A 22,052-nucleotide genomic window follows, 5' to 3' on the forward strand; every position below is an offset into this window, starting at 1 on the left:
GTAGATGTGGTGTACTGAGACTTTTGTTTTTGTCATTTTGTTTATCATTGCAAAACCTATCTCTCTAGGATGCAACTGATTTAAGGGTTGTGATATTTTTTTTAACGTCTGTTTTGTGACCCAAACTTCACCCACCGCATCTCAGAACCAGTAGATGCAATCCCTCAGTAGGTGTTTAGGAAAGTTGTGACCGTGCATCTCTGATATGGCACCTAGAAAGGCGTTACTGTGCTCAGCGTTGCACTGTCTTTGTCAAATCTCACCATCTTTGTCAAATCTCACACCTTTGCAAACAACGTAACAAGAGCAAGAACGCCCTGCAGCAACAGGTGGCGTGTTACCTAGAGGGAAACAGCCAAACAAGGCAATAAACAGATGTTATGAATTCAATATCCTTGTGTAAAATGTCAGGAACGTGGTAGCATCGCACTGAAATCGGAACATGGCTAGATTTGCACACAGTTATTACACTGCCAAATGAAGCAACAAAATCAGGTGTTTTAAAAGTTCCAAGGATTTAAGTAACTACTATCATGACTGTCTTGACACACACAGTGAGCAGTCAGGGCCGTCATAACTGTTTAATGTAAAATTCTGAATTTTCGATTTCGCTTGCCCCGCAATCATAGATATCACATGTAAATATGTGAATTTAACAACGGGAAGGATCATGAAACAAGTTGATCAAAATTATACTAATTGACATTAATGTTAGGCAGGTATTAGCCTTCCTTATGAATGGTGATAACCTGAAGGTGCACAGACACATCAAAAAAGCCCACATAAAAAGAGTTAGAAGATTTTGTATACAAGTATAATCACACTTGGTATAAACTATATAAGAGAGCTGCAGAAATCCAGAGCTCTAAGGGAGGTTCAAAAGGCACAGTTCTTCTGCTTTCAGACTTCCTTTACCCCCCCGAGGTGGAAGATGCCCTTCATTAAGGACAGGCAGAAAGCGGAGGACATTTCAGCGGTGTACGAGCTGAAGGAAAAACTGGGAGAGTGAGTCAGTCTGTATGCACACACACACACACACACACACACACACACACACACACACACACACACACAACTGTCCCTGGAGTCCAGCGTTATGAGCAATGCTGAAGCTCTGTTTACAGCTGTGGTCGTACTTCACGGCTCAGAATAAACTAGGTGCTGGATGCTGACACAATATTAGTGCCAACAATATGGCGGTGTGTCTATGGGCTGAGTGTGAGTGCAGTCCAGTGGCCGCACAGCAGCTCTGCAGTTATGGTCTCCTGTCTCTGAGGTGAGCTGACCCCAGTCAAGAGCACTGGCAGGGGCACACTGTGTCCCTTGTGTCCTAGGCACACCCAGTTTTTGATTGGTACAAATAAAAAGATTCTGAGCCTCCTTCTCATTGGTTGAATGGATGAATTGCTTTTCAGAGGCTCCTTCTCCCTGTTTGAAATGATTCATGCGTTTCAGAGGCTCCTTCTCATTGGCTGAAATGATTCATGCGTTTCAGAGGCTCCTTCTCATTGGCTGAAATGATTAATGCGTTTCATAGGCTCCTTCTCATTGGCTGAAATGATTAATGCACTTCAGAGGCTTCTTCTCATTGGCTGAAATGACTGCATTTCAGAGGCTCCTTCTCAGAGGTGTGGGTGGCTCAGCATCGCCACTCTCAGAGGCTTGTAGCTGTCAAGTGCATCCACAAGAGGGCGCTGAAGGGAAAAGAGGCTTTGTTGGAGAACGAAATCGCTGTGCTTCGCAAGTCAGTCTTTTTTTCTCATTTCGTTGTAAATACATGATATTTGCAATGAGCGGTCTAATGCGTATGTTCAGTAGCCTTCGCTAAATTCAGATAAAAAAAGAATTCCAGATTGTCAAGGTGTATTTTTTGTATAAGGGTGTTGTGTAAAATATAAATGCTTTTCACACTGTAATGGAATCATTCTGTCCAGCACAAGACGCAGTATGATCTCTGCTGCCTGAAATATGGACTGCATGCATCATGCATTTTTATTGCCCTCAAAGGACAGTGTCTAAACTCCACTGTCCTGCAGGGTCCACCATGAGAACATCGTCTCGCTGGAGGAAACCTTCGAAACGCCAGCGAAGCTTTATCTGGTGATGCCTCTGTAAGTGGAATCTGCTCCTTCTGCTAAGAGTAGAATGCTCTTATAAATAAATTAAATACACTTTTCATATTAGTTTTTATTTTATTTTTAAGCCTACCCAGCTTGTGTCCTGTGCTGTTCATTCATTTACATTTGTTTGTGCCCACTCATTTTTCACTGTTTTTGGGTGTTGTTTTCCTCTGTCAATGTTGTTTGAATATAATAAAAGTATTATAAAATAAATAAATAAATCAAGTACACAGTACACATTTTCTATTTCTTGACTGTTTAGTCAAGAAGTGAAATGTGGAACAGTTTTCCAGGGGGGGATAGAGGTAGCGAGCTTGTCAAAGCTGGAATTTTATTTATACATTTTTTTCATTCATGCTATTGTACTTCTGAGCACAACTTCATTTACGAAGCTTTTATTGTTTGGTGATTCAGCCGCACCATGGGCTTTATGCTGACTGTGTGCGCATGGAGGTGAGGCTGCTGTGGTAAGCTGTGAGTTTGTAAACACTGAAAAACGAGCGGGGAAATGGTTTCGTTTGAACCCCCGGTGTGTATAAATACGCTGAAATAACTTTGCGCTGGCAGAAACAGACTGTGCCCCAGCGCGGTCCAGCTTACTGCCTGTGCTGCTGCGTCAGGGTGACGGGCGGGGAGCTGTTGGAGCGGATTCTGGAGAGGGGGAGCTACGCGGAGAACGACGCCCGTCCTGTGATCCAGCAGGTCCTGGACGCAGTCAGATACCTCCACCAGCTGGGCATCGTGCACAGGGACCTGAAGGTACTGTACCCCCCCCCCCCCCCCCCCCCCCGTCCATGTGCCATGCAGTCTTCTGGACTATCCAACCATCCATCCATCCATCTTCTAAGCTGCTTATTCCTGGTCAGCGTCAAGGGGGTGGGGGATGGGGGGATGGAGCCTGTCTCAGCATGCATGGGCGAGATGCAGGAATACACCCAGGACAGGTCCCCAATCCATCACAGGGCCCACACACCATTCACTCACACACACACACTCATGCCTACAGGTAAATTTAGAGTCTCCACTTGGCCTAACCTGCATGGACTGTAACGGGAAACCTGAGTGCTCGAAGGACACCCACGCGGCTGCAGAGAGAACATGCAGAAAGACCCTCGTCCGGGATTCAAACTCAATACCTTCTAGCTGTGAGGCGACAGTGCCGTCTGTCTAGTGGGCTATTCTACAGAAATGCTCTTGAGATGGCTGTGTGCTCCCATATAACACTGTCAGGTATTCAGGTACATTTTTCACTCAGCCTGAGAACCTGCTGTACGAAAGTCCTGGAGAAGACTCCAGAATCCTCATCAGTGACTTTGGCCTTTCCAAAATGGAAGAACAAGGAGTTCTGTCCACCGCCTGTGGGACCCCTGCTTATGTGGGTGAGAAGAGACCTAGGATTCCTGTTGTCATTTAGAAGACTTTACACACACACACACACCACATTGACCTCTCCAGTGACTCCCCTGTCTTCTCAACACCTCTGCAGCTCCAGAGTTTCTTCAGCAGAAAACCTATGGCAGAGAGGTGGACCTGTGGGCCATCGGGGTCATCTCCTACATACTGTAAGAGTCCCGCAGCTGTCCGGCCTGGTGTCCAACTGTCAACCGAGGGAGACCAAGGGCTTTTTATGGGGCATATTTGAGCTGAACCCAGGGAGTGGAGGGGGGTGGGTGGGGGTTTGGGGGATAGACTGCAATCTGGCGAGCGGGTGTTGGGGTGGTTGGGATGATTGTGATTTTGGACCGGGGGTGGTATTTGACTGAAATAGGATAGTAATTTTCTGCAGCCAAAAGGGAAGACTGGCAACAGGACAGCGGCTGGAGCCACAGCTGCTTCGTACCTCTGCCATGTGCCTGTCAGACCTTGCCTGTAAACCAGGGCCTGTAAACCAGCACTGGAGCCTGTAAACCTGCACTAGGGCCTGTAAACCAGCACTAGGGCCTGTAAACCAGCACTAGAGCCTGTAAACCAGCGCTGGGGCCTGTAAACCAGCACTGGGGCCTGTAAACCAGCGCTGGGGCCTGCAAACCAGCACTAGGGCCTGTAAACCAGCACTAGGGCCTGTAAACCAGCACTAGGGGCTGTAAACCAGTGCTGGGGCCTGTAAACCAGCGCTGGAACCTGTAAACCAGCACTGGGGCCTGCAAACCAGCACTAGGGCCTGTAAACCAGCACTGGGGCCTGTAAACCAGCACTGGGGCCTGCAAACCAGCGCTGGGGCCTGCAAACCAGCACTTGGGCCTGTAAACCAGCACTGGGGCCTGTAAACCAGCGCTGGGGCCTGCAAACCAGCACTAGGGCCTGTAAACCAGCACATGAAACGCTCCTCATTGCCAGCTACAGCCACCTCCTGCCTCAGCACTTCCTGCTCTCCTCTCTCCAGGCTCTGCGGCTATCCTCCGTTTTACCATGACAACGACACACAGCTCTACCGGCAGATCGTAGAGGCGGAGCACGAGTTTGATTCGCCGTACTGGGACAGCATCTCTGAGTCAGGTATTCGCCTTCTTTTATCGCTGGCAAAACAGCTTTTATAAAAAAAATAATCCATCCATTACCTGGGGGTGAGGGGTGCTGGAGCCTATCCCAGCATGCATTATATTTAACATATAAATTAATATTTTAATAAAACATTATTCAGTGTGTCACTTTTATTTTTATAATTACTTTTATAAATAAAGTGAAATCACAACTTGGGAAATGATCTTAAGATTACATTTAATTTTAAATCAAGAACATTTGAATAAATGTGGCCACCGGGCTGGAATATGGGAAATATATTTTTGTATAATATATGCATAACTACTTCTGACTTAGTGAGGCCTTAAAAGAGTAAACCACCCAAAAAGTGTCTGAATAAGAACTCAGAGCCAGGACTTATTTTGAGTGAATTTTCATAACTTCACCAATAAACAGCTACAGGGAGTCATGGCTGCCAGCTGAAAATGTACATGGTTGCATATTGTAATTGTTATTTTTTTATTGGATGTCATCTCGCTATTTTTGAATAGTCCTAAGGAAATATTGCAGTCAGGAGGAGCTCAATTATGAGCTATGTGATTTCACAGCAATATTCATATCCCGGCAGTATGGTCCTTGTATTATTAAAAAATTTATACTTAATTCCTTAGAGTACTAAAGTAATATAATTATGTTTGGTCTCCCTCAGTTTGTGTCTTTTTTTTGGTTTCATGTTCAGCCAAAGACTTCATATCACACTTACTGCAAAAAGACCCAGATACACGATACAACTGTGAACAGGCCTTACAGCATACTTGGTAAGATTAATATTCCACCCTCTTTTTGAACCTATTCCATTATGTACCTCTCATATACCTGCACTCTGGCAACGCAGATGGATTCAAATTCCAAATAAAATTGACCACTGAGCATTTAAATAATAAATTCATTTTTCAAATGGAGGAATGGGACAGCTGTCTGGGGTTTATTTTGAATAAAATGATTTCCTGTCTGGGGATCCATTTTGAATAAAATGATTTCCTGTCAAAAAGGAAAATACAAGGAGAAAACCTTTTTTTCCAAAGCACATTTTCAAAGCATTATTTACACATTTATTCTAAAAGAAAACAAATAAATACCTCCAAAATACAAATAGCATTATGGCAGTTCTGTCATATACAAATATAAACTCTGTGTTTTCTTCAGATTTATTAGTTTGTTTAGTTAGAAACCCATTCATCCAGCTGGATCATTGTTTCCAGGTTCATCATGCGCACAAGACAAACTCAAATGTTTTCTTATTTACAGTGGAAGTCCTGTTACTCTGCATTCTGTAGTGCTCCTTGTTCTATTCAAAATGTTTCTGAATAACAGAACAGCCAGGTGACATCTGACAGATGATGCTTTTATATTACTAAACAACCTCTCGGTGTTCAATAAAGCCGTTCCTATACAGCTACTCTCGATTCTCTCCAAACACTGAAAAGCATTTGAGAACATTTGTATTTTGACGATATTTATTTCAGTTTTCTTTTAGCTTTCTTTATTTCAGTGTTTGAAAAACATTTTTTTTTCAGGGAGGCAAAGAGATTTAGCTGTCAGATGTGGGTACTGGCGTCTAGTCTCCCTCTCCAAAGAACCGAAACGTAAAATACGCCACCCAGCACGACAAGTGTGATCGCTACGGTGCCTACAATTAATGACCTGAAATTAATCCTGGCTAATTATCTTGATTGTACGACATCAATCAAGGATAGGAAATTTTACAGTGGCTAACATCAAAAGCTAAAATGAGTTATAGTGTAGACTGTAATTTAATCTAAACCATGGGGAAATGTCACATATTTCTTTCCTTTTTTCCTCTTGCATTAAGCACATTTACAGAATGAATTAATAACACATGTTTTACAGCTCGGTTTCATCAGCTTCATCTACACTAATGCTGCCTGGACAGCATTAAAAGGAACATGAATCTGACCGTTTCTTTGCTTTCTTTGCTCAGCCGGGGGAAATTTACTGCGTATCGATCTCAGCCCTGAAATTTACCGTTAACTATAAAGTTCTACCAAGATCGCTCACTGAAGAGAACAAGACACGGTGTCTCCATCACTAACAGAACAATGTATGACATGAGTGGTCGATGCTCTCAACCTAAAGGCTGTTAGCTAGAGTCTCCGGTGGAAAAAAATTGGAGTTTTAAACAACAATTAATCACACTTCGGATTGTAAACGCACAACACTTTGGGTCTTTTATCTTAGCCATTCGGTTTTACAACTGTCCTCTTTCCTACAGTCTCGGTGCACCACGTTAATTTATTCAGATGTTTTAACACCTCTTAACCAACTTCACAGTAATACAAATAAATCAATCCATATGGCACACATCTCAGAATATGACTTGGAACTAATGTGAAATTAAATAACAAGTGCTTATTTTACAGAAACTTGTGCAGTAATAATAACAATGATCATAATAGTAATTGCATACTTCTAACATCCATTAGGATTTTAAATCCATAAAAAAATGATTTTTAGAATTTTGTGCAAGCATCAATCAACACCCAAACAAGTTTGTGTCTAGGTGTTCACCAGTGTCTAGTGCCAGGGCACTTTTCTGTAGTTAATATTACAATGTGTTCTATTGGGGACTGTGCCACCATATTCGTCCAATCAGGTGCAGTCTGTATGACCCTGGGGTCATTCCACGACAGCCAATAGAAACAGTGAAAATAACTGCCAGTATTATCAGATTCCACATGGCTGCTAACACGTTAACTACTACAGCTTAATCACTTGCGCTCATAGAAATTACATGTACTTGTACTTGATCTCATGCAGTAATCTGTGTGTGCTTTGTCCCAACACTGAAGCAGATACTCCCACAGATTGGCCACAAACTGTGATTACAATGTGATTGACAGGTGGCAGATGTGCGGATGCCATCTGTCACACAAGAATAGTGTTCAGGAAATGTCTGTCCTCCTGGATCACCGTCTTTAATTGGTTCAGCCAGATTTAGCACACACATTCGCCACTTAATATTCACTCGTCTCACATAAAACCACCTTCGGCGCTTCACAGCTGTTCATTTAGCCACGAGATAAAAAGATGTCTACTTCATTTTTCAATTATTTTCAATCTACTTCAGTTCTATAAACAGGAAATATGAACAAAATGAAACAATAGTAATAGCGAGTCATTACTAAACCAAAGAGCTGGAGGTGAGACGTGTCATTTTTATTCACTTCAAATTCACTTTTGATTGGCAACCCTCTATTGAACAGCACCTCTGATTGGTCAAAATATTAATCGCTTATGTAAGCAATATGGTGTCCAGAAAACCAAAGTGAAATCCTCCTCCAGTGGGCAGTATAGATCTGTGCTGTGTTAAGCACAAATAAAATTTAAAAAAACAATAATGCCTCAAATCTCAACTTAAAATAAAAATCAGCAATACCAGTATACCCACACTGATCAGGAAGAAGAAAAGAATGAATAAGTTTCTAGAATAAGAATGATGTATTAAACAAATGCCTCTTTAACACTGTATGCACTAATGAACAAATGTCTCTTCACTATACAATAGATGACATCAGAAAACTTAAATTACTGAAGCTTTTTCCCCCCTCCCCTTTCCCTTTGTAAGATTTACAATCTTTTATTTTCCACTGAACAGCAAATAAGAGGAATTATGTGGGTTTTCAGAGCTTTAATAAAATAAACAAACTCAGGGCTAGGCAATCATTTAGGCGAGTAGTGTATACTCGCAATGATTAGCCAAGGCTAGTTCTGCTAATCGCCCTAACGCAGGTGACCCCGCACAGGTGTGCTTTTAAACGGAACACCTCAAAAATATCGAGGCCTTCCAGTTTTCTTACAGTTTATCCTCCATATGTGACTACTAACGTAATGGAAATCTCAAACGAAATGTCTTAAAAGACCAGCTGAGTTCACGTCTAAAACAGCGCTGTTGACATGAGATGCATAGTAAGAGGGAGTAGAATCAGAAAATGAAAGCAGATAGGCTATATGGTGTTCCTGCCTTTTTAAAACCCAACAGGAAGGGCGTCGTCATGCCCTCATTGGACAAGAGAAAATGCGCCACAGCTGCCTGGCTCCAAGACACTGATCAGCAGCTGATCCACATAGAGCCCTATAATCAAGTGCTCAGTCAAAGGAATCTCGAATTGAGAGAGTTACAAAATCGAGATCAGGAAATCGAGAAGAAATAATCGAACTAAGCAAAAAATAAAACATGCACTGAAGGAAACTAGCAAGTGCCATAGGATAGGTGACTGCTACAAATTAATATCTTTGAATTTGTTTTCTTTTGTTCTTTATGTGAATGTATGAGGATTTTAATTGCACAGGGGGGGGTCTGCACGGTTTTAATATAATAATAGCTTATTTTATGCCACGCTGCTGATCTGGCAGGATCTCCGGTGGGGAAGTACTGGAGAGGAACATTCACAGCTCTGTCAGTGAACAGATCCAGGAGAACTTCGCCAGGAGCCAGTGGAAGGTGAGATAAGTACCCCATTCATTCCCTGTATGCCAAAAAGAGGGTTGGGGGTGCAATCACTGTTACTGCTCTTTGGGAGGGGGGGGGGGGGGAGGGGGGCGGGGAGTACTGAGCTCCCCCTGGATCCCCGGTACCCTACACCCTGATGTAAAACACTATGAAACGCATGGTTGGGATGTGTTAGTGTTGGGGGATTAGTAAAAGGCTAATTTACACCTTGTCACAAGACTATTTCCAAAAAAGCATCGCTCGACAAAAACGAAGGTGTCACACGACGTCTGGCATTTACACTTCGGCGAAGGCCTGTGGGGTGTGTTCCGTTGTCTCTACGGTAACGACACGCCAAACTCCTGACCGTTACACGTTTGCGGACCGGCCCAATCGCGCGCTGCGCAACAAAGGGTGACGACGTCCGCCGACATGGCGAAATCATAGCGGTGCACGACGTCGAGAAAGAGCATCGTGCTGTATTTTTAATTTTTTTTTGTCCAGCTGAAATTACGTAACTTTCGCCGAGCAAAGCTGGCCAAAAGTGTCGTCAGACGGAGTATAAATTAGGGGAGGTCTGCGCTGTCTTTCAGAGGGCCTTCAACGCCATCGTGGTGCTGCGTCGCCTCAGTAACAAGGCCCGGGACGCCGAGGATGAGGAAGAGATGGAGGACCGCGCTACCGCCGCAGGTGATGCCCGTGGTATTCTACGCTTTGCACAACGCAGGGAGAACCGTCTGTCTGTCTGTCTGTCTGTCTGTGTGTCGGCTGAAAACGGAAGATGGACAGGAGAGTAACAGCACTGTTTGCTTTTCTTCCGCACTCCTCTCCCCCCCCCCTCCCCCCCCCCCCCAGGAGAAACTCGCTAAATGAGCTGCTTAGGCTGAGCGTCAGAGCGACTGTCTCACATCCCGGTGTTATCTGCGGATGTGCTGCGTGCAAGCTGAATTATATCTGTCAAATGGGACCTGCACAGTGCAATGCTTCCATTCAGTCATACGACAGGAAGCACAAGACATGCCCTTTCTGTGGACCAGCGAACGCTGTCTCAGGCTGTATTTGAAAAAAAATGCATTTTGCTGTGTGGAACAGGAAAAGAAAACGTCTGGAAACGGCTTGTACTGGTGCTTTCTGTGTGTTTGTGTGTGTGTTTTGTGATGTCTTTTCACTAATCGGTACCTGAACTGGTACGTGTTCTTCCGGTGATGCAAACAGACCGACCTTCTGCAATTTCCTGATAAATAATCATTCCCAGAGCATTGATGTACTGCATTAAGTGTGATAAATGTGCAGTTTCTCCTACTTTCACTTTCATGAAGGAAATATTATGATGGCTCAATACTCATCATCATTAAACAAAATATGATTAATTACTATGGGAATTTTTACACAAATGGATTTGAGTATGATGATGATGATTCTTGGATATCAGAATTTCAATTTTTTATAGCCTATACACATGAAGAAAGTGTATTCGTTTTTCATTCACGATGCGTCAAAATTCCAACTGTGTAAAAATTGCATCCACTGTAATGTAATTTGTTGATGACCTTTTGAACTTTTAGTCGACTATACACAAATCACTCATTCTCACTAATGTCAAGAGTCTGTATTTTACTTCTGAATCCGTATAAAGCTATAAAATGTTACACCTCAGACAGTTGCAGCGTTTGTATTAAACTAATACAAACGAAACTTTGGAAAGTGACGTTTACCTGCTGTCAAATGTGTTGCAGCGACTAAAATTATGCTTACCAATAATGTGTGAATGACAACACTTTTTATAACCATCCAAGCACTGATGAAATCTGTTTCATAGGTGTAATGACTCATGCTTAATACATCCTGCGTAACTGAGAACACGAGTCTTTAAATAATTACATACATTGGAAATCCCTATCATTTTCCATTCACGCAATTATACCACAGTAATCTGATAATTATTTGCAGGGACAGAATTAGCTAATGCTTCCGCTTTATCTGAAAGAAATAAACACAGTGCTTTGCAGGCCGGTTTGCATGAGCAGTTGACAGTTTTTAATTGGTAGGGGTGGCTGAGATCAGATAAGGTGTGGGTAATGTTGGGCTTCAACTGCTGCACAACACAACAACCTTATGGTACGAAGTTGGAAAATGCAAGCCACAAGCGCCCTTTGTTTCAACAACTGCACAACAGCTAGGCTAACTATTGCTACCCAGATATTATGGATAAGCTAACGTTGTGGAATGGGAGTGTTCAACATTCACTACTATGCTAGCTAGCCAGCTACCTAGCTAGCTAGGCTACTCAGTTTATTATCTACATTCTGCACAAGACCACTGCTATTTCAAGAGCTCCGAGTTTGGTTACATGTGATGTTGTTTTCATACTAACTTAGTCAGCCATTTCTCCACCGTAACTAACAGACAACCAGCTGCTAATTTCATTCTGGAGAAATAGACGAGCAGGCTACTGGCTCAGGTGCGTCGTTAAAGGCGGTAACCCCAGTATCTAACGTCACAGGCAGACACCATAAACAGAGACATGATTTACGGACCGTAAAATTACGAATACAAAGTAGTCAATATAATATTTTTGAGGAAAATCAATACTTTTCCTGCGCACCTTTCTGCAAGCTCCGTGGGTGTCTTTAAAAAATATTGGTCTACATGAAAAATAAGCTTTTAACATATAGCACCTTCAATTAGCTTCTCGTGTTGCTAGCAGGGTTACTTTCTTATGAGGGTCCCTGGTGCTTAACTCCACGAGGTGTCTGCGGTGTAGTGAGGAGGACTCTTCAAAGCTGACATCCCCCCTGGACAAACCAATCACTCCTTGCCGGACAACCGCTCTTCCAGTGACTGACACCTAGCCAACAAAGAAAAAGCTCAACCCACTTATGGAGGATTTATGGAGGACTTATTTATTTGTTGTAAAAGAGCAATATTTTAGCAACAAAATGGTGACATTTAAGGCCACTGACTTCCATGGCCTCCACAAAAAGTAGGCCTAGTCTGCTGGGACGTGGAAGTGGGACTGAGTCGAATTCATCACAAACAGTCAAGGTAAGCAGGTTTTAAATTTAAATGCAATTTTTTTTTCATGACTCTTACATTATTTTCTAGATTCTACACTTTAACAGTATACTTTCCGAACACTGATCTAAATGACGTAGCGCAATTACAACTCATTTACCATTACATTGCTAAGCTATCAAAACGATCTCAACCGTCAACCTGCTAACGCTAAGCTAACAATGCACACAAAAATGCACAGCACACGCAGGTACACACGTTCTGGAGTTTATTTTCAAATAAGTATTGACATTTTCCAATAAACCTGGTACTGGATTTCCAGTTTCCAATTCAGTTTTCCTGTGAAATGATTTTTAAGCCACTTCTGCATTCACTCAATCGAATTACACTGTATATAGTCCCTTTAATTAGCTTTGCCCGACATGCAGGCTACTTCAAGTAACTAAAAAACGTGGAAAATGTTATTTAAAATTTTATACTGATCTTTTTTTTCTAAGCTATATTACAAAGTGGGCATCTTGAGGACTAGTTCACCTGTGTTCATTAGTGTAACAATACAATATAATACACAGGAGTCAGGAAATCAGGACTTTTTACAGAACAAAAACAGCCCACTGCTGCAGGGCCTTCCTGTACAAGAGACATTTGGAGCAACTTTCTTGCAATTCTTGTTCTCACCAGCAGAGGGAATAGTAGTCCATCGATAGATAATATAAAATGTTTACTACCATTTTATGACAGTTCATTGCTAAGGTCCATATAACTTTCACATCACACTTATTTAGTCTTGTTTCATTGTATGTAACATATTACATGGTCTATAAATACTAGTGATTATTGTCAATAACATTGAAATTTCAATGTGCTTTAAAGTTCAAACTGTTTTAGTTTAAGGTGTGCCATAGTAGGGAAAACAATGCCTATTGCATGTCTTTTGCAGATTAACTGTTCAAAAAAAAAAAAAAAAAACGTGCTCAAGATCAAGGTGATCAAGATTCATTCAGTAAACAGTATCAGCCAAGATATGATGTTAAAATAAAATGCTGTCAAAAACGTGCTTACACCAGAGTGATGGTCTACAGGAACCCTAATCATTTTGATTCCTCGTGAAAATAGATAACCTAGTTAAGTTTCCAAGAAGGAAAATAGACAGAAAGCACAGGTCCCCGTGGGCACTAGACCTGTCTGGCCTGACGTTCAGTTTAGTTGACTGGTTCTTGAAAGCTTTAATGTGTTGGAAAGAGCACACACTGAGTCGTGCTAACCTCAGATGACGTCACAATATGTGTCAAATGCAAAGTGCCCACTAAAATAGATACGAAATCCATTTTCACCTTAACAGGGTAGCACCTGGACAAATAAAAAATACATACAGCACAGCACATACTGTTAAAAGCGCTTGTTCCTTACTCTTCTGAAAGTGGCTTTCTGGGGCAGCCATCAGTGGCATTTAGAAATGAAACCCATTCTTTCCACTTTATCACCCCGTGAAACCCTGGTAAAAGACACACTGACGCGGAAGCCATTTTCTGAGCACCGACTGCAATTATATATATTTAACGATTTTACATTCAAGGCAAGGCGACAGAGCCACGGGCACTCGTCTGTGTCGTCAAGTCGTTCTAAGGAAAGGAATCGGAGACAGAGCCCTGATTGGGCGGCGCAGATGTCTGGCCGACCAATGGCGGAGTAACCTTCGGCAACATTATTTGAAATGTGCGCAAGCTTCCTTCTCGGGGACCCGGCTAATGCAGTGAATAAATAACTAATGCAGTTGGAGGGGCTCGTAATCACCCAGCGAGGGATTGATGGGGATCTGCGATGGCGGTTCTTCTGAAGGAGCGCGGTGTGACCTGGATTACAACGAGCCGCGCCGCGCCGCGACTGTGCCGTCTGGCTGCACTGCAGCGGTTCAGCCGTTCGTATGGGAGACCGTGTCCGTGCGCCGTCTGCGTGCGCATGTATGTGCGCTGGCGCACACGTGTGCACACACACGTTAGTTTCTGCACGCTTTTTTTTTTTTTTTTTGTTCACCCCACAGCAGCAGAACTTGTTGTGTGTTTCTTGCTTTCTGGCTCCTTTCCATAACGCAATCTGCTTCCCATCTGGCTCTGTAACTCATTTTAATTAAGTCAGTGATTATTAAGAAAAAAAAAGAAAAGAAAAAAAAGAGAACAGAGGTGTAATTATTGAAATTTCCTAACTTGAGCTACTTGATGTGCTGTGACAGCGGCCATTGCGGCTCTGCTAAGCTGTGTTTCCTCACAGCTGTCAATAACTGTATCTCTGTGGCTGGTTTTCTATGGAAATAACAAATGAAGCAGATCTTAAATATGCAGCCAGTCTCCTCAGACATGCAGTCCCATCTGCGCTCCCCAGTGCCCAAATGCACGTCCCGGGTACAGGACACTGGCAATGCCACACTGTACAGTATACTGGCTGCCCTAGGCACACCCAGTTTTCGATTGGGACACCCAAAAATCACAGGTTGCCCTCCATCCCCATCCTGGTCCACGATTGTAATCTCCTCCAAAATCCCCTCCACAGTCCAAACCACCCCCCCCCCCCCCCTCCACTGGTCTGCGATGGCAACCGAAACTAAGTAAAACTGCATTAAGAGGTTCTTAAACCTCAAAGGGGGGGCGTCTCCCTGCACGCACGTTTAGTTATTGCTAATCACAAAATCAATGAAATAGAAGGGTTTCTTGACCTACAGGCGGTGTGTCTAACCATTAGTATTAATAATGAAAAACCAGAGTCCCACCACAGGCCTATGTGTGGACAAGCCCTGCACTAGGGTACTAAGAAGACGCCTCACGGTACCCCAGTCGCAAAAAGAAAACAAACGGGAGAACTGAACCCCCAAAAGCCCACCATGACACGAAAAAAGAAAAGCATTAGCGTCTCTCCTCTAATTACTCACGTTTTTCCCAACGGCGCGTAGGAACTGCCGCCGTGGGCTATGCGTGGCAAACTGTGGTCACTCACTCACTCACTCACGGACGACCTGAGAGGGACGTTTTGTGGGACACGTGCGCAGGTGGTGCTTCGTTCAGTAGGACGCATGTGCAGGTGCATCTCCCAAAAATCACCACTTCGAACGGCACAAGATTTTTAAGCACGGCTTTATCGCCTAACGTTACTTTAGCTAACCCTGACGTGTTCGCGTTGCGCCCACTTTAGTTGACCTACTTATCGGCGTATCACCGATACAGATGTATGGACACTCGGAGGACAACAAATAACGTTACGGAGGTGAGGACCTGCCATAGCTAGCTAGCTATATGGTTTTACACATGACGCTTTGTACAGGTGCGCCGTGGGTCTGGACGGTTTCGTGCTTGTTTTTTTAAAAAAAATCTGACGTATACCCTCATCTTTCATAGAACAAGGGCAACAACAACAAACAAAAGGAGAGAGCCGCTGTTTCGGGGGCTTCAGGCAACATAAACACGTGGCTCTCATCCGTCCGTTATTACCATCGCATTTACAACCTCTCCTTCAGCGGTTGACATGCAGAAAATCTATTCCAGGCTGAGAGGAATATTAGTCATCTTTCTGTTTTTTTTTTTTTTTTTTAGTTTTTTTTTTTGTTCTTGCTGTAAGCCTGCTTACACTTTCCCTCTGAAAGCTCTTGATTGTGAGAGATCATTTAGCTCACTGGTTTCCCATTGAAAAGAAACCAGTTTTTTTTTCATGCTAATGAAGTATGACACGGAGGTTAAGTATAAGTAGCTGACAAGTAGCACCACAGCGAGACACAGCAGAATTTCTGTGTGTGTGTGTGTCAGAGGACAGGACCAAAACCAAAACCTAGGGGCTTCACAAACAATTCACACGAAAACAGACATGCACACAAACACACGTGCGTGGATGCATGTTGGATAGAGCTATATACTTCACAAACGTCCTGTACTCTTTGAATATATTGTGTTTTACTGGGCTGTGCCCACAGAATGACCCATATGTATGCATTTGCCAAATTGAATGAAGTCCTTAGACAGGGGCAAGGACAAGTGTGGCAAGTTGCCCTGGGTAATGCAGACCTTCAAACGCAGACTAAAGACTCTTCAGGCTGCACCTCTCCCCACCCCTCCCTAGCCTATAGTTTAGCTCAATGTACCTAGTTAGGCTAATACGATTACGTTAGTTTTTATTTGGCAGGATTGTTTTTGTCTGATTAGGCAAATGTGATTCCAGTGCTAGTTTGTACTTGGTAGGATTGTTGTTTGCTGAACAGGTTGCTCTACAGGGTTGGAGTCATGATCTATGTGGTCACTTCTGGCACTACGATCTTTACTTCACTCTAGCGTGTTTCTTTTGCACCTCTGCACCTTGAACTAATGCACTTGTTGTACGTCGCTCTGGATAAGAGCGTCTGCTAAATGCCTGTAATGTAATGGTTGCATTGTGTAACAAGATACAGAAATGTGCTTTCCCTGTTTCTCTCTTCACACTTCTAGATCCAGCAACAAACAGCATGCCGTTAAACTACAACAGTGCGCTCAGTAGTGTAAAATAATTATCAGTGAGACGTATATTAGAGTGTCAACGTACAGCATAGAGCTTCCATAATGCCCAACAGTACATCAGTAAGGTCAACACAACCAACGGTACTACTTGCTACCTTGTAGCAAGCCATCTCGATATACAACAGTGGCTATCAATATTGCACAATAGGCAATCAGATTTCATTCAGTGTGTTGAGTCACCAGGCTCTGAGTGGCAGATGTAATTATTCAGTTCCTGGAAAGCAGTGTGAATTTTGAAAGGATAGAGAGGCCGGTTTTGGAATGTGTGGTCACGTAGGGTTAGGAACTGCCAGGTGACCAGTGATTATTTTGACAGAGTGGCTTGTACAGGGGTGTAAAATTAGGCAGGCAAGGTACATCTCTTCCCATTTTCGCCTCCCTGGCAGGCAAGCAACACGGTGTTAAATGTGATGTGAGCTGTGATTAAAAAGCCAAATGTTGGAGACCAGGAGCGGGAAACACATGGTTCCAACAACACGAGGCAACATTTTCCAAAACGAGCTCAAGTGACCTGCTGGCACGTGTGGGTAGGCCAGCCGAAGGAGGTTTTTCGAGAAGCGTAAGTGAAGAGATAGAGATAGAGATAAGAGGAGGACTGAGTCTGTGTTCTGGGACTGATGGATATGATTTTGTGTTGTTCAGGAACAGGCCCTAGAAGACCAGGTGGAATAAGAAGGTCGCCATCAAGGTAATTTTTTAGGTCGTCTTATGGTTCCAGATGAGAAAGTTAAAGAATTGTCAAGAATTATCCAGAGTTGTGGAGTAGTTTTGGATAGGTGAGTGTTTGGCTGCCTGGTAGATAAAGATGCTGAGGTAGATGTTGTGGGCTCCCCCTCTATAGCCGGGTTCCACTCGAGATTTCTTCCTATTGGCGAGTTTTTTCTTGCCGCCATTTGAGGGTTTTCTCCCCACTGGGAAGTTTTTTTTTTTTTTAACCTCATGTATCAGCTATTTGGGGGTTCAGGCCTGGTGTTTGCTCTGTTTTTTCTCTGTCTCTTGCCTTGCTACTCTGTAAAGTGTCTTTGTGGCAGTTCTTTGTAAAAAGCGCTATACAAATACAATTGAATTGAATTGAAAAGTAGATGTTGTGGAGGGATGGATGTTAACGTGATGGATGTGACCATAGGAGAATGCCTCCATGAAGGATAAAGTAGTTCAGGTAGTGAGGGGGTGAGGCAGGGGGAGGGAGAGAATTTATGGAAGTGTCATCTTGTGTAGTGGACGATCAGCCGAGAGGGAGGCCTGTCCAACCGTGAAACTGCGTCTGCTAATGGCTAAGAAAGTTCTTTCTCCGTCAAGAAAAGAAAGAAAAAAGAGGCCGGGGTGAGACAAGTTTTGAAAGATGGAAATGTCAAAAGGTTGGCTTTCTTTTGAAAAGAAATGCAAAAAAAAAAAAAAAAAAAAAAATCATTTTAAAAATAAAATTAATCTTTAAAAGCACAGCCGAGAGCCTGGCTGGGTTAACTCATACCATTGTTACCAAGGAAACAGGCCATACTTAGCCTACTTCCTTTTCAATAAAACCCCTGGAGTGGGGGAAAAAAAAGAAAAAAAAACATGAAAAACAAAACCTCACCTCAAAATAATTTTTGCTGCAGCAATTTTCAACTAAATCATATAATCTACTGTGCTTCTGTACGCATGCTGGTTGTCCTGTGTAATGTTTTACACGTTGTCAGAATAATGTTCACTGCGTGAACTGAACTATGTTCTTGTTTATAAATAGCTGTAAGAAATGAGTATTGTACCTTATTGAACCTGTGTTTTGTAGTTGTCCAATGACCATGATATGCACTTTTGTTCGCTGCTTTGGATAAAAGCGTCTGCTAAAATAAATGTAATGTAATATTTTGTTAGAAAACTGCAATGAATAACATATTGCTTCATTTTATATGCCAAGACAGGAAGCTTAGTACACCTTGATTCACTTTTCACTTTCGTGGGAATATAGCTAACAATATAAATATCATAATTATTGATCACGATCACTAGATGGAATACAGTATGACACAATGAAATAGCAAATGTTATGTATAGATTATTATATGTATGTGTTTTCAATAGTTATCTATTTAGCTATCAATTTGCTATTAGACTAGTCATCCATTATCATAGAGTTGGTTTATTTTCTGTTTAAATAATAAGTTGGGGAAAAATGGCTTTCCAAGTAACTGTTACTGTAGAAAAGGTTGGTGTTGTCATCTTAAATAAAAACAGGTGAGTTGGTCAAATTATATACTGCAAGATAGAAGACCTGAAAATTGTTACGAAAAGGGAAAAAATTATATTTTTTTGAAGGAGAGGCTTACGCAAAAATGTATTGCTTAGTTTATTACGTGGAACAATGATAAATAGCTTTTGCAAGTGTGCACTTTTGCATTTATCATGCAATAAAATGAACAATGTATATATCTATTTGTTTTACATAAGCCTCTACTTTGTCCACTTTTTAGAAACACAGATCTGCACAGATCTCCCTCTCTCCAGTTTGTATTTATGCTGTACATAGTGTCCTGTACCCACTGTGCGTTTTTGTTGGTCTGTACCTTAGCCAGCGAATTGGAAGGCAGCGCACCAAGAAACAAACAGGATCAACAAACCATGAACTGGTACATTGAGGATGTATGCGCTCAGGAGAATAGATTCACACAAAAAAACAAAAACAAATCGGGCCTGATGTCCTCAAAATGCAGACGTTTTTGTCCTTGGGAGACTCAGCACTGTGCAGCATTTTTTTTTTTTTTTTTTTTTTGCAACAGAAATTTGCAGGTCAAGTGAAATGTGTTTCCAACCGAGATGAACTTTCAGGAAAAATAATCAATTGCCAATATATTACCAAGACCAAGTCTCACTGGGCAGCTCACCACGGCTCTCCAGCCCACTGCTAAAGCTCTACCCAACCTCTTTATCAGCAGCTACCAGCTACCCTCCGTTTGGCAAATCTTTGCCGGTTCAAATTGGGGGTAATGTCTTCCTTTTTGTGTGTGAGGCAGATCAAATCACATGGATAAAGTGATTATGGAAATCCTATGGTGGTGTAAAAATCAGCTTTCAGAGACTTGGGAGCGGTGGAGGGATGGGTGGGTGGTGGTGTGTGTGTGGGGGGGGGGGGATCGACATTGAGTCACGTCGGGCGGGGGTGCGGGGGGGGGTGCTTGGGGTGGGTGGGGGGTGGGGGGTTGTATTGTGTCGGTAAGACAGGGTTGGTCTCTAATGATAAAGAGCTTTGTGAACACAGGCCATTTTCCTATAGAAACAATCCGGCACAGCATTTGGAGTAACCCCTTGGGGAACCGCGGTGGAAATGATTCGGATTCCTTCCCTTCGCCAATGTCGGTTATGTTTGTCCGATTCCCCAAGCCTTGCTTCCATCAGCAACAACACCGCGGCCTCCTCCTATTTTCGCGATCGATCGCGGTCACAAAAGGTGGGAAAATCTGCACGAAATCGCGCGGCGGGAACGTATTTTTTACCGGCAAGCCGATACGTCACGCCAAAGACATCGAGCGGAAAAGCGTTTTTAAGCTACCGAGTAAACGACAAACAAATAGAATTCGATTTGCAAAAAACAGCGGACGTTTATTTCTGCGGTAGCCCATTTACATCCCCGTCGCACCGCGCGGTCGGGCTCCTCTGGATAAAAAAAAGTCTGCGCTTTGAGGAATCGCTCTTCGGCTCAGAACGCATCGTTCAGAGACGACAGACACGGGAAAGAAACCGCGTGAAAAACAGGCCGCACACGTTTTCCCCCCAACTGTGAGCGATAGCCGCGATATGGAGGCGCGCTGCTGCTGTATGTATGTATGGGGCGACATAGCTCAGGAGGTAAGACCGATTGTCTGGCAGTCGGAGGGGTTGCCGGTTCAAACCCCGCCCTGGGCGTGTCGAAGTGTCCTTGAGCAAGACACCTAACCCCTAACCCCTAACCCCTAACTGCTCTGGCGAGTGAGAGGCATCAACTGTAAAGCGCTTTGGATAAAAGCGCTATATAAATGCAGTCCATTTACCATTTACCATATAGACGAGTGTTCGCAAAAACGGCAAAGCCGGATTACGTTTCAAACACGCCGCGTCGCCGCGAGCGAGTCGGTTAGCGAGCCGGTTAGCTGCGTATTACCGCTCCCCGCAGGTCGCCCTCCAGTCCTTGGCTCTGTTTCGTGCGGTTCTGATTCAAAGGCCGGTGGACAAATGAAACAGCAACTTTAACGGGTGTGTAAGGAGCCCGCGATGGGAACGGTTAGCAGATGTGACTGGGAGATGGTCTATAGGGCCTGGTGGGTTACGCCCAAACACCAAAAACGCAGCTCAGTTTCGATTGGAATGTCAAACCAGGCCCCCCGGCACACACTGCAGCCATTCAGAGCGAAAGGCTCCTGCGCAGATCGAAACAAAGACTAATTAACAAGAAAAAAAGAAAAGAAAGAAACAAAGATAAAAGAGATAAACAAAAAGATAAAAAAGGGGTAAAAACAAACATACAACCCCCCGTCCCCAACCCTACTGCATCCTAGTCTACCCCAAGATAAATCTAATAAGGGACGTGGTACGTAGAATTACTCTGAAACGCACTTGCTCCTTATCCAATTCAAACATCCACAAAGAGAATTAGCGTGTTTAAAATGAAGAGGTTAAGAGGACGGTAAGCCTGAGAGGAGAGTCTGACTGAGACGGCTGAAGACGGGAGCGCGTTCTGGCGGAAGCCCGTCTCCACGCGGATGAACCGTGACCTATTCACAGGAACAATTTGCAAAGATCTGTCACGTCCTGACGGGAACGCTAAGCACATTAATTAACGACCCTGTCATTTTTTTCCCCCCTTTTAGTTATAAAAAGGAACGGGAGAGAGGGAAGGAAACAGACAGAGGGAAGGAGGGAGTGTGAGAGAGAAGGAAAGAAGTGGAGAGAAAGAAAGAGAGAGGGATAGAGGGAGTGTGTGTGTGTGTGAGAGAGAGGGAGAGAGAGAGAGAGAGCGGGAAGGTGGTAGAGAGAGAGAAAAACAGAGAGAGAAAGAGAGAGAGAGAGAGGGAGAGTGTCAAACAGGGGATTTGCCATAGCCAGGGATTAGATGAAGGGAAGCCTTTGATGGTTTCAATTATTACTGCGAGTTTATGAAGGAAAAGGGGGACAAACATCAAAGAGCGCAGGCGATTAACGATCCCCCCAAAAATTCGAGGGGGGGGGGGGGGTGCAGGCTAATCTTTAAGGTGACACCAAACATCTCGCTGGATCGCGTGGTTGCAGAGCCGGGCTTGTCCGGGCTGAGCCGGTGGGTTATTTAGCCGTGATACCTTCAATCCCGTCTGTCGCGATCCGGAATGATGGAGGAAATGGAGGCGCAATCCGCTCTCTCTCTCTCTGTACCTCTTTCCCGCCACGTCACGCTATGGATTGGGCGAGCTGCTACGCAGTGGGACT

General features: G+C 43.5%; 2 protein-coding genes across 2 annotated transcripts in view; one reads left to right on the plus strand and one right to left on the minus strand.

The window, feature by feature from the left end:
- The window catches only part of pnck (pregnancy up-regulated nonubiquitous CaM kinase), a 13,414-nt gene extending 2,668 nt beyond the window's left edge, over positions 1-10,746 (plus strand). Inside the window, exons 3-13 of the mRNA XM_035383537.1 lie at positions 905-1,005; positions 1,613-1,744; positions 2,037-2,111; positions 2,741-2,879; positions 3,376-3,499; positions 3,607-3,682; positions 4,504-4,616; positions 5,320-5,398; positions 9,015-9,102; positions 9,684-9,780; positions 9,946-10,746. Coding sequence (XP_035239428.1) covers positions 932-1,005; positions 1,613-1,744; positions 2,037-2,111; positions 2,741-2,879; positions 3,376-3,499; positions 3,607-3,682; positions 4,504-4,616; positions 5,320-5,398; positions 9,015-9,102; positions 9,684-9,780; positions 9,946-9,959 — 1,011 coding nt within the window. The 5' untranslated portion in view covers positions 905-931 and the 3' untranslated portion in view covers positions 9,960-10,746. The remainder of the gene's footprint in view (positions 1-904; positions 1,006-1,612; positions 1,745-2,036; positions 2,112-2,740; positions 2,880-3,375; positions 3,500-3,606; positions 3,683-4,503; positions 4,617-5,319; positions 5,399-9,014; positions 9,103-9,683; positions 9,781-9,945) is intronic.
- slc6a8 (solute carrier family 6 member 8) overlaps positions 1-22,052 on the minus strand; it is a 94,511-nt gene that overhangs the window by 54,480 nt on the left and 17,979 nt on the right. The gene's annotated exons all lie outside the window — the stretch shown is intronic.

This window comes from Anguilla anguilla, chromosome 11, assembly GCF_013347855.1.
Source record: "Anguilla anguilla isolate fAngAng1 chromosome 11, fAngAng1.pri, whole genome shotgun sequence".
Taxonomy (NCBI): Eukaryota; Metazoa; Chordata; class Actinopteri; order Anguilliformes; family Anguillidae; genus Anguilla; species Anguilla anguilla.